Raw genomic sequence first — 17,994 nt, forward strand, 5'->3', positions numbered from 1 at the left:
TATGGTGTGCTGACTTGTTGCCTACTTTCTGATCAGTAGTTCTTAAAGTTAATAAGTAATGTCACCAGTTGTTAAAACATTTTATCAATATGGGTGATATGGTGTGCTGACTTATTGCCTACTTTCTGGTCAGTAGTTCTTAAAGTTAATAAGTAATGTCACCAGTTGTTAAAACATTTTATCAATATGGGTGATATGGTGTGCTGACTTATTGCCTACTTTCTGGTCAGTAGTTCTTAAAGTTAATAAGTAATGTCACCAGTTGTTAAAACATTTTATCAATATGGGTGATATGGTGTGCTGACTTATTGCCTACTTTCTGGTCAGTAGTTCTTAAAGTTAATAAGTAATGTCACCAGTTGTTAAAACATTTTATCAATATGGGTAATATGGTGTGCTGACTTGTTGCCTACTTTCTGATCAGTAGTTCTTAAAGTTAATAAGTAATGTCACCAGTTGTTAAAACATTTTATCAATATGGGTGATATGGTGTGCTGACTTGTTGCCTACTTTCTGATCAGTAGTTCTTAAAGTTAATAAGTAATGTCACCAGTTGTTAAAACATTTTATCAATATGGGTGATATGGTGTGCTGACTTGTTGCCTACTTTCTGGTCAGTAGTTCTTAAAGTTAATAAGTAATGTCACCAGTTGTTAAAACATTTTATCAATGTGTAGCACTATACACCAACATATTTGAATATGTTAGTGTGACGGGAAATAAACTGTACTTAGTTTAAAACCAGCTACAGTCAAGTTGATCTAAAAAGTTGGTATCTTAAAAAAAATTGAAGACGTTAATATATTTAGAAACGAATATAGTTACGCCGAAGTTTAGGCCTATTGTAACAATGATGCTCTGGTGGTGACCTCTGGGAAATCCATGCTCGTTTTTATTCTTTTATTCTATGTTTCAGTCGAATTATCTTTTACCTGATGTCATTTGTCTCTAATGAGTCACGAATTATACCTGATAGGGCACGGCCAGGTGGGTTAAGGCGTTCGATTCGTAATCTGAGGGTCGCGGGTTCGAATTCCCGTCGCACCGAACGTGCTTGCCCTTTCAACCGTGGAGGCGTTATAATGTTTCGGTCAATCCCACTATTCGTTGGTAAAAGAGTAGCCCAAGAGTTGACGGTGGGTGGTGATGACTAGCTGCCTTCCCTCTAGTCCTACACTTCTAAATTAGACGGCTAGCACGAAATTCAAAAAACAACCAAACATAATTTACAAACTAGAAATAATTACAACTTTTATCAATACACCAAGAACCACAATTTAGAAGTTAGAAATAATTACATCTTTTATTAATAACTCAAGAATCACAAGTTACAAATAATAACAACTTTTATTAATACATCAAGAACCACAATTTAGAAGTTAGAAATAATTGCAACTTTTATTAATAAATCAAGAATCACAAGTTAGAAATAATAACAACTTTTATTAATACATCAAAAATCACAATTTAGAAGTTAGAAATTATAACAACTTTTATTAATAAATCAAGAATCACAAGTTAGAAATGATTACATCTTTTATTATAATGAGTCAAGAATTATAATTTATACATTAGAAATAATTACATCTTTTATTATAATGAGTCAAGAATTATAATTTATACATTAGAAATAATTACATCTTTTATTATAATGAGTCAAGAATTATAATTTATACATTAGAAATAGTTACATCTTTTATTAAAATAAAAATATGTTCTGCTTTTATCCAGCTCCTTTGTCTCCGACGAAAGAAGATTTTATATACAGAGATGTCACTTTTGTCAGGCTTAATTTATTCTCTTGGGAAACTGGTGGCTGTATTATCAAAGAATATTCTATAAAGATCCGGAGAAAACCCATGTCTCATTGGACAATACTGAGTGATCACGTGCCTTCTAACCAATCAGAATACGTGTTACGGCGTTTAACACCGGGAACTTGGTACGACCTTTTGGTAACCGCTTACAGCAGTGCAGGTGCAACCGAAGCTATGTATGAATTCCAAACATTTAACGTAACGTTTGAAGGTAAAAATAAATGTTTAAATTATAAGTTGTTGATTTTTGTATAAATGCAACTGCTGTTTTAAATTTAATATTTATGGCTCTTTTAATACTCTGATGTTCTATTTCTGTCCTTTATATTTATTCAGAAAATTTGTTTCTCTTACGTTTATCTACTGTTTTCATGTTACTGATAATTCAGGGTTCGATCTGTGACAGATACAAGCAAATATACCTTTGTGTAAGTTGTTTGACAAAGAACGTTTTTGCTGTCTTGTGTTTTCGATTTTCAGTCATAGTACAGCTTCTTTATTATATTGTTTTCGTTCTTTTTCACATTTGACATTTTTATTTCATTCATTTTGTTTAGTTCTGTAGTTTTTCTTCTGATCTTTCTCAACTCTTCATTCCACTTTCATTATTTTATTCTCAACTAAAACACAAACAAATAATATATCGAAAGACAGACAGTTACATCTGAGTTTAGGCCCAACAAATAAAAAAAAATAGATAAAACATGTCTTTAATATAATTTTCTAAAGAATCTTAATTCCATCTTTCATAACTGGAATAAAGAGGGAAATAATTTTACAGACACACAAGTTATATATATATATATTTAGAAGCAGCTGTTCCAGATTTGTACACGGTCGTGCCTAAACCTGCACAGATGGAATCTGATTTTCCTCTTCTTCTGGACTTTACAATCATCGTTCCTGTTGTTACGTCTGTTGTCATCGTGATCATTATCATCATTGTTGGATGTCTCTTATATCGGCATCGGAATTCTCATTACAGTCCTAGCAGCGGTACGTAGTGCACGATCACTATTGTTTCGAGGATTATTATTTTGTTACTGTTTTTGCAATACGACTGAGCGTTCTTCTTATGGTAATGGTGATCCACATCCATTCTTGTACATATAAATGCATTGTAAAGGAATTGTTCTAAACACAATAATGAAGTAAGGAACAACAATAACATTTAATTTTAGTAAATTAAATTGTCTCTCACCTAAAACTATATATTTGTTTGTTTAGAATAAAGCACAAAGCTACGCTATGGGCTACCTATGCTCTGCCCACCACGGGTATCTAAACCCGGTTTCTAGTGATGTGAGTCCGCAAACATACTGCTGTGTTACTGAGGCCCGACATGGCCAAGTGGTTAAGACACTCGACTCGTAATCTGAAGGTCACAGGTTCGAATCCGCGTCACACTAAACATGCCCTTTCAGCCATGGGAACGTTATAATGTGTCAGTCAATCCCACTATTTGTTGGGAAAAGAGTAGCTCAAGAGTTGACGGTGGGTGGTGATGACTAGCTGCCTTCCCTCTAGTCTTACACTGCTAAATTAGGGAGGAAGAGGTCAAATGTACCTGACACTCCTGGGTATTTAACAACATCAATACCCAAATACCCACACAGTCAAACTTGGAACTTGAGAGAGCCAAGCTATATGAAAGGCCAAAGTATGTGTGTCACATCACGTTTGATTTCTCAGAGTAGGAGGAGTCGTGAAAACGCAAGTGCAGTTATCCAGATAGAATATTTAATTTACTGTCTGCCCATTGCAATCTTAATGACCGGGGTGCAAGAAGGTCGTGAAACCTTATATGTGTAGTGAGTGTTGGTATAATACGCCTAAAGTAAAGACGTAGTATGGAATCACCTAGCGTAGATTCAAGTGCACAAAATTGATCATGAAAGTAAAAATATCGGTTCAATTTTAAACTGAAATCATTTCTGAATTAAGATATTTTATAACATCACCACCGTTTTTAATACAAGTTAAACCTTTTTAATCAACAGAAACTCGAAACTAAGAGAACAACAAATTTTTTTTTCAGTTTTGTTGTCTGTACATTTCATTTTATACTTTCAGGAAACATACTGATTTTTACCAATATTTATTATATGAATACCCAACAAGTTCATTTCATGAATGATCTTAATTTTGCTTAGCTCACAAAGGAAGTTATTGACGTTCTTGCTGCCTCGACTGCACTTTTCTGCCTCTTTGTTGGTCAATCAGGCTCGATTTCGCAAAATTTATTTATTTCAGTTAGCTATGAAATGTGAATATAGGGTATACTATGGGGTGGGTGTGGAAGTAATTGCCCCGTGGCCTAATGATTAATTTTTCGGGATGTGAATCATAAGACTTAAAGTCCAAGCCTACGCTCTGCCGCTGAAAACGTTCTGTAAAAATTTAAGGCAGTTCCGTTATTTGGTTTAAACTATCAGTCAAGGCGGTGCTTAGTACTGACAGGTTGCCGTCTCTCTGGCCAATAGTTCTAAATTAGATATGCCCTAGCTTGAACGTTGGACTTTCTGACCTGGCTGTTTCGCCTGTATGTCGGGAAACGTTGAAAATACTAAATACCTACTTCATCAAATTGATTATTTTGTAATATTCATATTTAAATATTTCTTGAACATATATTCCTTGCAAACATAATAATGCCTTAATTTCTCGGTTTTCTTGGAAGGTGATTTTTATGTTGAAGTGAAACTAGAATAATTTTCAAAAAATTAATTTTATCCTAATATAATTAGACAATTAGAATGTTGGGAAAATTAACGGAAAATTGAAATAAATAAGCAGAAGCTTTAATGAAGAAAAAAAAATGGATCTAAAACTAATGAAAAATCAAATCTGTTAATTGTTTTTACCACTAGAGGGGTCTGGAAGCTCACAGTCCAAGATCAGACGAGGAATGGAAACACTGGTTTTAAAAGAAATAGATGGCTCGAACGAGCAAGGTTGCTTAGCTACAGGAGTGTCAAGCGACGAAGGAACACAGCCATCGTCATCGTCAAATAGCCACTCACGTCCTGTTTTAGCTGGTATGATGTGTTTCAAATTTCAGTATGAATCACAGATATTACTCACAATTATATTTTACAAACGTATAACATGTATTCATTCTCACATTTCTATTTTACAATTATAAGCATACATTATAAATAATCTTTATCATTACTGATTTTTTTTATTATTTCTTATGCTAATTAAAATAAGTGATAAAAATATACGTTGGGTAGAAATGACAGTAAAACATAGGGAAAAAAATACGAAATGGACAGTCAACGCTTCGCACTCGTTGACTTGTCTGCATCATGGAAAAATACAAAAATATACCTATGGCCTTGATGGAGGTAGAACAAAGACCAAGCAATATTAATTGCATATAAGTGAAATTCTAAATTTAATACATTATTTGTTAACTTGATTTAATAATAACTAATTGCGTGTAAAAGATTTACAAAGTAAGTTAGGAAAGTAAAACGACCTTAGCGAGTGCAGACTAGGCCTACCGTTTTTCAGCATAGTCCAGTAAATGAATAGAAAGTAGTACATTAAATAAAGGTGTTAAAATATTTTTTATTAGCGAAATTTCGAAGAATCGTTCTCTTGAAGGAGTGTTTTTTTTATGTTTTGTTGTCTTACATATCAGTTCTCTGATATGATTGTAAGCCTACTTGTGTACATCGCTTCCTTGTTCCTATGGCCAACTAAGGACCTCTACACGTGTTTTAAGCCTGATTCTCATATTTATAGTTTCATGTGATTTATTCACAGTGATGTAGTTTTTTGTTATTTATTGAGATATTTAATATGCGACATATTCTATGAATATCAGGCCTATCACAGGAACAGGAACTTCACCCCTACGCTCTACCCTATGATACCATAACTGTACCAGATTACCAAGTTAGTCCAAGCACCTCTACGCAGAACACTCTCAACCGACGGTGGGGAGATGCGAAAGGAGACAACATTTATGTCAGCAGGCAGGTAAACTTAGTCAAATCACGTTTACGTTTTAAGCAGTTGTTGAAACTATTTTTGTGTTACAGATTCTAATTTCTAATGCTAAGCCATCGGAGTAGGAGCGTCACTGAGGCCTGAGGATAGCGAACAAGTTATTTTATTGGGTATCAAAAATGAGAACACGTGCAAAAAACGGAAGTTGAATGAAGCATGACAAATATAAAAACAGCTGCGAAATGTTTTGTGTTTTTTTTAAACGTAGAAATAATTAATAATAATATTTCCGAAAACTGGGTTTATTATTTTAAAAGGCTGGTAACTTTGGCAGTACTTTCAATCATCAGCTATATCGAAGCATCCATAACAATTTTGAGCAATTTATACATAAATGAGGTTAATTTCCATCATGTAATTACTATCAAATATTATACTCCAACAGCGAAGTGTTCTACTTGAATTTTGGTTTACCCAAACTCTATGATGAGAAACCTAACTCTTCTATCTAGGGGACTGCCGTTTTTCTGAAGTAGTTTAGGTTTAGGTGTTTCTTTTGCAGGGAAAGGCCGGGTGTGGTTCAGTAGTTAACTTGCCTGTGCTCACAAGTCAATGTGTGCACGTGACCTGTGACGTAATGGAAGCTCCCGCAAGAAATAACGGGGAGTCCTAGAGGTCACGTTACGTCATAGTTTTACACTAGATGGCATTGTATATTTATTATTATGTAAAGCTCTGGATCAAAGAGTTTGGTTGTTTGCTTACGAATTTCGCGCAAAGCTACACGAGCGCTATATGCGCTAGCTGTCCCTAATTTAGCAGTGTAAGATTAGAGGGAAGGCAACTAGTCATTGCCCCCCACCGCCAACTCTTGGGCTACTCTTTCACCAACAAATAGTGGGATTGACCGAACATTATAACGCCCCCCACGGCTGAAAGGGCGAGCATATTTGGTGTAGCGAAGATTCGAGCCCGTGACCCTCCACAAAATAGCTCAGTTACATAAATATTTGATATGCAAGTGAAAGCCTAAGTATCAAATAAAGAATCAATTAATTTCCTAAAGATTTGGTATTGTTTTGATTTGTTTGGAATTAAGCACAAAGATACAAAATGGACTGTCTGTGCTCTTTCCACCATGTAAATCGAAACCCGGTTGCTAACGTTGTGAGTCCGCAGATATACCGCTGTGCCACTGGGGAGCCTTAAAGATTTTACTTCGATGGATAAAATCCAAGTTAAGAAGACAGATATGTCGCTTAAAAAACTTTATTTCAATGGGAATGTGTGTGTTTGTGTTTTCTTATGGCAAAGCCATATCGGGCTATCTGCTGAGTCCACCAAGGAGAATCGAAACCCTGATTTTAGCGTTATAAATGAAAAAACAAAACAAAAATAAATTTGTCATTTAAAGAATTGATTTCAATGAAAAGAAAACTAAGTTCCAAAAACAAACCAGTCACTTAGGGATTTTATAATTATGAAATAAATGACAAGTTACAAAAAAAGTCTCCTGGTGGTTCAGTGATACCCGCACAACACAAACAATCTATACTTAATATAATTAATTACAAGTGAAAAGAAAAAATTGGGAATTTAAAAATGTAAAAGGTACATACGAAGTAGATGAATGTACAGGAGAAATTTATATTAGAATACAAACGTATCATATTTATTTGTTTTGTTTTTTTAATCTGAAGTAAGTAATTCGCAAAATTACATGGTGATTAACATTGATAAGTGTTTTACTTATCTATTTGTTATTAAAATATAGAATAGGAGCTCGTAATATTTTTATCATAATTAATTCCAATATTATACCCTCAGTTTTCCAGACTTATTACTGTAGCTCCAGCTAGGCCTAAAGTGGAAATCTTAGGCCTATTTGACATTTTATTCTTTTAGCTTTTACTGAACGATATATTACTTTAACTAAGTGTTTTAATTATTTATTATTAAAACCTGGAATAGATAGTTCATGATATTTTTATCAAAATTAGTTATAATATTATACTCTTAGTATCTAGACTTATTGTTACTGTACAGGGTGGCCCGTAAGTCCCTACCCATCCATATATCTTATGTATCCAGGGTGTCACCAGTATTCTTGCGCTCATGTACCCACGTACTTGTCACAATACGCTATTCAAGTGTAAATGGGCTTACATCGGCCATATTTCTCTGAAAAAAAAAAGAAACACATTTATAATACATGCGAAATTGAATATGACATAACATATGGATGGGTAGGGACTTACGGGTAACCCTGTAGATACATTAGGCTTAAAGTGACAATCTTAGGCCTATCAGTACAGACATACTTTGATATTTTATGTTTTTAGCTTTTCTAAACGATATATTACTTTAACTAAGAACAAGTTCTTAAATATGTAATGTATAACATAAAAGTTAATTTATTATATTTATAATATAATAATATTATAAGATTTAATATTTAATGCATAATAATTGAAGTAATGTGTAACCTGTAATGTATACTATTAGATGTATAAAATAATTCATGGATTTGAAAGGGTAGGAATTTTAACTTGGTAAATTTTTCTTATCACTTACATCCCCCAGTGGCTCATTGATAAGTTCGAAGGTTTATAACGTTAAAATCGAGATTCGATACCCGTGTTGGGTACAGTACAAATAGCGTTTATTTGTGCTTAATAAAAGAAAAACGGCGTTTAAAAAGCACAAAGGACAAATAATAAGCACCTAAATAAACCATGTTACATAGAAGAAGGGCTTAGACAGATTCGTTTCTTCCTTTACCTTTCACGTAAAGGCCAATTCGGCTGTACGTCGGAGTGCATTGTTTATTGTATTCGCTATACTACACGTAAATCACTTTATACTGGGGAAACTACACTCAGATTAGATGAGATAACGTAAACATCTCCGATTTGTATGCAACAGCACCCTCGACCACCCAGTCACAAAACACTTTAATTCCCTAAATCACAACGAAATTGACAACATTAGTGTACACATTTTACAACAATGCCCACAGAAAAAGTATGATCGCGAAAGCCTTGAACAATAATTTATATTTAAATTAAATTCTCCTCGCACCACACGGAATTAATGAACGATTTTCTTTTAAGTTCTTTTAACTTCCACCAATATCTCCTTGCCACTCCTAATAACTTCACACCGTCTTTATATATTTCCCTGATTATTATTATCATTAAATTGACATTTTCTCAACTTTCGAATTTGTTTATTACCTTTTGTTTCCATTTATTTTCCAAAATCCAATTTCAGTCACTTGTTTTCCGCTTTTAATTGTTTATAGAACCGCTTCAACAATGTTTTTTGTAACAATATTTTTGTTAAATTGCTCCGCGCGGCACGTACGTAATTTAGCGTCTATATATTCTAAACCGTCAACGAATCTTTCTAAGCCTTTTTTCTTTGTAACATGGTTTAAAACTTCCTGACGAATTTTGCCCGAATCATTGCAAATTAATATAATTTTTTGTCATGGTCGTGTATTTTTAGTTACTTCGAACGCTTTATTATTTCATTATTTTTCCACGTCTAGCGGTCTTTCTATTGTGTGTCTGTTGTTTTTTGTACCTAAATAAAATCGAACTGAGGATTATTATCAGCACAAGTAGTAGAACTCTAACGAAGTTACTGAAGGGAATAACGTCCTGTTGAAAGCGTATTATAATAATAGAATTAATATTATTAAAGTCATCTTACTTGGATAAGGTATTTGATGTTAAAAATAATAATCATAATAAAATAAAAATTTACAATAATAAAGTAACGAGTAAAAGTGGTCGTTGTCAGCCGGTGCGGCCCCTGTAACCAGTAGTTTCAGAAATAGAAATGGAGTAAGGAAAGTCTCTACTTTAACCGGTGATAAGCGTCTCTGGCGTTTAAACCAATCAAGCGTTAAATAAATATCGATCAGCAATTTAAAATTGTATTATAAGTATAAAATAGGCCAAGGCTTGGGTGGGGCAGCCTATCAAAGATAGACTTGGCATGGCCTACTGGCTAGGGCAATCGACTTGCAACATATGGGTGGCGGGTTCGAATCCCTTTACTGAATATACTTTTCGGTCGCAGAGGCATTACAAATATCATGGTCAATTTCACTATTCATTAGTTAAAGAGTAGCCCAAGTGTTGGCGATGGGTGGTGTTGACTAGCTGCCTTATCTCCAGTCTATCACTGTTAAATTGGAGACAGCTAAACATAGACAGTCCTCGAGTTTCGCACAATACTGTGCGAAACATAGCAAATAAACTCGTGAAAATACGAGAAAAAAAATGGCTTGTTGTTTAACAACGGTTTTATTTCATCATCCAAATAGCTTTGGAGCCTGACATGGCCAGGTGGTTACGGCGCTGGACTCGTAATCTGAGGGTCACGAGTTCGAATCCTCCTCGCACCAAACATGCTCGCCCTTTCAGCCATTGTGGCGTTATAATGTGACAGTCAATCCCACTATTCGTTTAAAAAATAGTAGCTCAAGAGTTGGCGGTGGGTGGTGATGACTAGCTACCTTACCTCTAGTCTTACACTGCTAAATTAGGGACGACTAGTGCAGATAGCCCTCGTAGCTTCGTGCGAAATTAAAAACAAACCAAACCAAATAGCTATAATCTATTAAAATGAGGGGTTCGTAATAAAATGAGTCCTTGTGTAGTCATTAAAAAGGCTGAAAGGTTACTTTTTGTCAACAGTGCCGTCCTGATCGACGCTATGAAGCCTTGAAGCCTGGTGTCATGTCTTCAACATCAAGACCATTCGTCTGCGGAAGGATACGTGAAGAATCAGAAAGATCCTCATTTACATGATTCACAAAATGGAATATCTACGACCAGAAAAGAAGTCTTATTTCGTTACTTTATTTTTTACCGTTTGTTGATACAATACATGTCATTTGACCAGATATTTACATTATGTTAGTTAATTGTTTTTTTCAGTCCTTCAAGGTTTTGCTGATACTTTGCGATTCCTTAAGAAAAGCGATCCAAACAGCTACAGAGTTCCGAATGATGTGTTTAGCTAATTACTTACAGTTATAGTATCACAGAGTATTTGTTTCACTTTCTCCGTATTTGTTGTAATGAACGGTTAAGTATTCTGGGGTCACGGTAAGTTTTGGAATAATAATGCTAAAATCAGAGGTTTGATTCCCTTCGATGGAGACGGCAGATAGCCCGATGTGGCTTTGCTATAAAAAAAAATACACACACAAGTATTCTGGGTAAATCACATCAAACACTTAATTGAAATAGAGAAATAACGTTTAAAACACAATAGCCGAAACTTAGCTATATATTTCTTCGACATTTTCTAGCATCTTCTTCATCGATTAAATGTCAAAAACTACGGCAAATTTCAGCTTATTAGGCTTAACTTATAGTAAATTTTCGCTTATTAGGCTTAACTGATAACAAATCTCCGCTTATTAGGTGTACCTTATGGCAAATTTCCTGTTATTAGGCTTAATTTATGGGCTTAATCTTCATTTGTGTTTGTTGTGTTTCAATTAATTGCTTGATGCTCTCTCTAGTAGTTGATTGTCAAGTCAAATAGCCCGAAATATTGTATTCGGGCTTTATCTACAATACACGCTGAACAAAACTAAAACGGTTGCACATACTTACTGTTATGAGTATGACATATTTTTATACTGTCTTGTTACAAGTACTGTACGATCTTAGTACTGTTGTTTCACGAAACGTTGTGGCCATCTTTGATTTTTGTTTGTTGTCAAGTATCATCATTTGGTAACGTAAAAAAACAACAAAAAGACATAGCTTGAAGTTATATAACAACCGCCCTCCCCTTTCCTAAACCGGGTAAGCTTCCTTTATATCCTTCTGAACATTTTCTAACGAGGGAACTTCGACAAATCTTGAAAAATTATTTTGGGACCTTTGATAAAGATATCGATATCCCGGTTAGAAATATTATTGATAAACACCAAGGTTGTTGTTACTTTAAATATGTGTGTCTCGAAGAATAAAATAATAGTAATATCTAATAACACTAGCATCTGTTTCTAATCATATGGAATTCACACTACGTATAATATTTCTTTATAATATAAAACTGTCTTCTACGTGAAATAGATGTTTGATATGAAAGTTTTGTATTAAGTATAGGGAATTATATTCACTAAAAGTTATACTGATTAAAAATCCTAATAATCAAATTAATTATTGCCGAAAATCACAATATCAAGATTTAAAGGAAAATATGACGTTAATAAATTGTCTCGCATCGGCTTTAAGAAATACATTTTTTCATTAAGTCATCCTATTTTATTTACATTTCATATTTACCTAATGTTAAATACCCCACATGAAAATCGTGTGGATGAAATGATAATTTTTAAAGCTTTTTGAAGCCTCGTGGTATTTAGTTACATTGATTTCCAACAGGAAGGTATCAAGTACACGAATTACACAACAAATTTTGGAAATGTTCAGAAGAAAGTAAATCGAACATGATTGAAGCAAACACAAGTGAAAAATAGAGAAAAATATTTATTCTGAAACAGAGTAAAATAGTATCTCAACAGTCTGGCTCCAAAGTATGTTATATAGACTTCCTTGTGTGCTAGAGTTGATAATGCGGCATCCCACCATCCTAGATTACCCATGTCAATGATCATTTGTGTTATACGTATAAGAGTGAGGTTAATTTTCAACTCATATTTACTGGTATAACCTCGGAAACAGGGTCAAGTAATTTACAGGATACAACTGTTGTAATATGCAACCATTCCCTACGTTATAGGGAATATACATGAATAACCTGTTTACATGAATAAACCTACAGAACAACTGTACGAAAATTTAGAGCATATGCCAGGTTACATCTAATTAATTAAGGATATATTCTTTTCCAGTTATGGAAAGGTGAAATTAACTGTTTTTTAGACTGCGATAGTTTTTATAATCTCTAAGACATCACCTTAGGAGGCCTAATGTTATGCATTAATCAAGTATTATATTTCACTCAAGGCGTATAAAATATTGTCAACTAATCCAGTAGCACTGAGTCCTCACTTATGAAATATGATTCACCACTTTTCGCCACTTCCAGGACCATTAGGAAGTGTCGCCCGTGGTCCAGACATAGTCTCAACCAATAATTATAATTTGTTTTAGGACAGTTGTAGTTGAGTACAGCGATTTATTAGCAGTAACAACTGATGAGGGGCAACAAGAGGATAAAAGTCAGGAATCTTACTTTTAACAACTACTTACTAACGTTGTGGTCGTTACATACTTTTATTCATTTCACCGTTTTCTGCTGTTTTTTTTTTTTTTTTAAGCAAAATCGATGTAGCCGATATTTTTCCGTTTCGTGAAATATTTCATTCTAGGCCCGGGTTTAGTCAGCTTGAGCGGAAATAAGTCATAGTTCGTGATACAAGGCAGATCCTAGACTTCCTGTGATCGTATTATATCGTTTACAAAATATGCGTACGTTTGGAGAAAATACCATATTTAAGACCTTGTGATATTGTTTTAATAATGTTGCACGAAAACTAGTTATACTGATGTTCACCCGAGGGCGCTGTGGATATCTTATAAAAATTAGTTTAAATCTACATCATATTGGGTAATTTTAACACGTCGATCCCCTTAGTGACACAATGATAAATCTGTAAGCTTGTAACGCTGAAATTCGAGTTTTGATACTTCTTGATAAAAATTAGTTTAAATCTACATCATATTGGGTAATTTTAACACGTCGATCCCCTTAGTGACACAATGATAAATCTGTAAGCTTGTAACGCTGAAATTCGAGTTTTGATACTTCTTGTAGGTAGAGCACAGAGAACCCTTTATTCAGATTTGGGCTTAACAACAAAGAAACAAACTTCGTGAACAATATAAGAAATTTTTCAGGTTGATAAAACTTCGCTCAGCGTATCTTTAAATTTAACTAATTTTTATATATATATATTTATTTGTGTGCATGTAACACACACACACACACACACACACACATATTTATTTATAAAACTAACACAATAGTCATGTTAATTTATCAATTGTAGGAAGGCTAACAAGAACAAAAACGAAAGTTCTTGCACATAAAAAAAACAAGCCAGTGAAAGAGGAGGACAGAAACTATAATGTGGAACTTATAAGTAAAGCCACCTAAGTCGTGGAGGAATCAAAATAAGTAGGACCCAAACAACGGTAGGGGTACATCACATATCAGATTTAACCCTTATTCACGTGTCTGTCCTACATCTTAAACCGTTATTTGACTGCAACCGATTATGAAAAAGTAGTAGCTCTTACTAAACCAAGCATCTCTCTCATTAAGACTTATTTTACCCTATCTACGTTATATTTTGCAACGTAATTTAACACGTCTGTCCCTTATATGCCATATCTTTTCTTTTCCTTACTTTTTTTGTCATTACTGCTTCATAATATATCTATACATAAGTATTTACTCAACACCTAACGGTGTAAAATCTATGTTATGCTCATACTTCGATAAACCAAACCAATCTCTATAGTCTTATACTGCTAAATTAGGGACAACTAGCGAAAACAGCCCTCGTGTAAATTTGCGCAAAATTCGAAACAAATAAAAGATGGGGTGCTCGCTCCAGAGAGTAAACAAGAGGATAGATTGATAACATATAAACCTAAAGTTTCAGCTAGAAGAAAATTCCTGTGCTGAATATAATGTTAAGATGACTGATATAGATGAAAAGAGAATATTGGGAAAATAGTCTTACTTTTAACATTTTTACAGTCTATCACCAGGGGATCTATATACATATATATCATAAAATAATTATCACCAAAGGTTGGAAGTCTAGTAAAACAAGGAAGAAAAAACAAAACACTAGAAATATCCATCTTAAATTGCAGCAGACCATTATTCAATCAGATTCAAGCTTAGGTCTGTACGTAATCGTAATTCGAATCTCAAGAGGGAAAATGGGTAACAGGTGAGCTTCGAAAAAGAATCTTCAAAACGTAAATCGTTACATTGCGAAGCCATAGGTTTCCATCGAAACAACTTCCACAGTCACCAAGGAATTCTATAAACCATCTACATGAAGAGAACTCCTCCATTGTCAAGATAGCAAATGTAAACAGCAATTCAGGGATGAAGCAGTGTAGTAAGCTATATTTCATCTTAATCTAGATCCTTGCATTATTTATTTTGTTTCTGACTTGATGAAGTTTTAAAGTCTCGTGATGAGCGTGCGGCTTAATGTGTGGAATTTCTGTGACAGTTTAAATTTCAATTTGAATTATTAAGAAACTCGATTTAATTAGATTTTTTTTAAAGTTATGTAGTACTTTTCTGGGAGTGCAGTTTGTGAATAGAGATTAAATAGGCCTATAATAACAAATATATATATATATTTTTATACATTAATTTTCAGTCACTAATTTTCTTCAAGTGCCAGCTCTGCAGAAACTAGAAAATAAAACTATGAAATACAAATTACAGGTTTAAGTAAAATGCAATAGAATGGTGCACGACAATAGTAGAATGTGGATGAGTGATTGTTGTTAAAAACATTGTCACTTAGTAAGGAGAGATATAGATTTGAAAATGTTTTGTTTTGTTTTTTTAATTTCGCGCAAAGATACACGAGGGCTATGTGCGCTAGCCGTCTCTAATTTAGTAGTGAAGTGTAAGACTAGAGGGAAGGCAAAAAGTCATCACCACCCACCGCCTACTCTTTTACCAACGAATAATAGGATTGACGATCGCCTAATAGCGACCCCACGGCTGGAAGGGCGAGCATATTTGGTGTGACTGGGGTTCGAATCCGCGACCCTCAGATTTCGAGTCGAGCATCATAACCACGTGGCGATGCCGGACCTTATAAAGGTTTATATTATATATGAACAACAATAGATTTCACCACGATTCATATTCCAAGTTATGACAGTAACAAATAGAATTAAAATTATAAATGTACGCAAAAAACACCAATAAGAGTGACACGTGGATACGAATAATAAAACAATAATTCATTATACTCTACTGTTTCTTCTGTCCTTTATCGCCCCCTAGTGACACAGCGACATATCTGTGGATTTACAGCGCTAGAAACCAGGTTTCGATACCCGTCGTGGACAGAGCACAAACAGACCATTGAGTAGCTTTGTGCTTAACTACAAACAAGTTTCCTTTATTAGAGGTCCCGGCGCGGCCATGTGGCTAAAGCGCTCGACTCGTAATCCGTGGGTTTGAATCCCCCTTATACCAAACATGCTCGTCCTTTCAGCCGTGTGGATCGTTATAATGTACGGTCAATCCCACTATTCGTTGTTAAAAAGTAGCTTAAGAGTTGGCAGTGAGGACTAACTGCCTTCTCTCTAGTCTTACACTACTCAATGAGGGACGGCTAGCATAGATAAGTCTCGTGTATTTTTGCGCGAAATTAAAAAAACAAACAACCTTTATTAACGTCTCCAACTGGTTTCGTGACTTCGAAAGTCACTCTTCCGGGTATGCTTTAACTGATAATCTATAACAGAAACATTCGACTACCGCTTTTTCAACTGAAAATAAATAACCTAAACCACATACATATACTTTTTTCCAAACGTATAAACATATGATACAATCCTTGTATAAATTAAGTGCATTAAAACATGTTAAAAAATAAATAGAATTAGTCGAACGTTATTAAATATTCCTTACTTTAAATATTGTAAAGCATAGAAATATTCTGCCGAGAACGGTAAGTTTAATAACTTATAACGCCACATCCTGGGTTTGATTCACCGTGGGTGAACGGTAAGTTTAATAACTTATAACGCCACATCCTGGGTTTGATTCACCGTGGGTGAACGGTAAGTTTAATAACTTAAAACGCTACATCCTGGGTTTGATCCACCGTGGGTGAACGGTAAGTTTAACAACTTATATCGCCACATCCTGGGTTTGATTCACCGTGGGTGACCGGTAAGTTTAATGATTTAAATCACTAAATCGGGAGTTTAGATTCTTGTGGTTGCCAGAGCGCAAATAGTTCAGTATGTAATTGTGCGCTAATATTAAAAAAAAACGAACAAAACCCACACACAAAGCTAGAGAAATATTGGACATACGTTTGATATAGAGGCAGTTACAAAGTGATAAACAAGGAGATTCACAGTTTTCTACAGGTAAACTTGACTGCTACAAGTGAGCTGGAAGCCACGAATTCAATGCAATTTTCTCTTTGTTTCTGATCCGTTTATTACTAAATGACAGTTCAAATCTCAATGATGACGATACGGTTAGCTATAAGGTAATTAATATTCTTCCTGGCCCTCATACCGGTTTCGATACTCATGGTGGGCAGATCACAGATTGTGTAGCTTTGTGCTTACCTTCAAACAACCAAGTACTGGATGAAACGTAAATATCCTTTTATTTCAAATGGGTGCCCATAAAAAAATGTAGAATAACTAATATACTTCTCTTACTAATTGTTTTTTGTGAGCTCTTTTAATTGGTTTCAAATTACTTAACGTTTTGGTGATTCGTTCAGGAATATAATGCTTAGGTTGTTTCGTTGTTGTTGTTAACGCACCATTTTGAACGGTTGTTGTTTCTAAACATATAAAGGGTCAAAATTGAATTAATTGAAATAACAACTAATATAAATGTGGTTAATATACCGTTGACACAAAACAGTAGACCGTACGAGTTGCCCTATCAGTTAGAAAAGCTCAACATTCTTATTGGATAATCTACAGTTTTTCTGCTGGAGTCAGTACTGTCTAGCTCGTTTGTAATTTAGGCTTACTCGTTTGTTCTTTTTCAATTCTCAATCTCTGTAGTATATTTCTTCTGAGAACCTGTGAACGAAAGGAAAGGAGAATATATTATAATATATGCATCCATTTTCAGAGCCGAGGAGACATTTCGTTAACACCAAGCCGGCTGAGGCACACCAGATATAATTGCGGTCTTAGCGCTATATACATCGTCGATTCTTCCGGGAAGAAACGACTGTCGTGGTTTAAACCATATAAAGCAAGTAAACTGAAGTTTTATCATTTCTAATAATTTACAAACAATAGCTTTATGAGATGAACTGATGGTATATTATTACTATTTCTCCTTTCAATTTTAACAAGGTTAATTTATTTTTTACTATCACAATCTTATTTGAATTAATTTAATATTATTTAAAAAGCTTGTAAACCAACAAGCCACGCTTCTTTCAACAACAGGTCATACAACC

At 34.3% G+C, this 17,994-nt stretch overlaps 1 protein-coding gene across 3 annotated transcripts in view; it reads left to right on the top strand.

Annotated features, from left to right (window-relative positions):
• Positions 1-10,698, top strand: part of LOC143238019 (cell adhesion molecule Dscam1-like) — a 257,713-nt gene extending 247,015 nt beyond the window's left edge. For 2 of the 3 annotated variants that reach the window (XM_076477896.1, XM_076477897.1), the window contains exons 20-24: positions 1,732-2,028; positions 2,628-2,813; positions 4,688-4,855; positions 5,653-5,807; positions 10,487-10,698. In XM_076477896.1, the coding sequence (XP_076334011.1) occupies positions 1,732-2,028; positions 2,628-2,813; positions 4,688-4,855; positions 5,653-5,807; positions 10,487-10,600 (920 nt within the window). In that variant the 3' untranslated portion in view covers positions 10,601-10,698. The remainder of the gene's footprint in view (positions 1-1,731; positions 2,029-2,627; positions 2,814-4,687; positions 4,856-5,652; positions 5,808-10,486) is intronic. The other variant, XM_076477898.1, reaches the window with a different exon arrangement.
• Positions 10,699-17,994: the final 7,296 nt, after the last annotated feature.

The sequence above is a fragment of the Tachypleus tridentatus genome, chromosome 13 (genome assembly GCF_004210375.1).
Source record: "Tachypleus tridentatus isolate NWPU-2018 chromosome 13, ASM421037v1, whole genome shotgun sequence".
In the NCBI taxonomy this organism is placed as follows: Eukaryota; Metazoa; Arthropoda; class Merostomata; order Xiphosura; family Limulidae; genus Tachypleus; species Tachypleus tridentatus.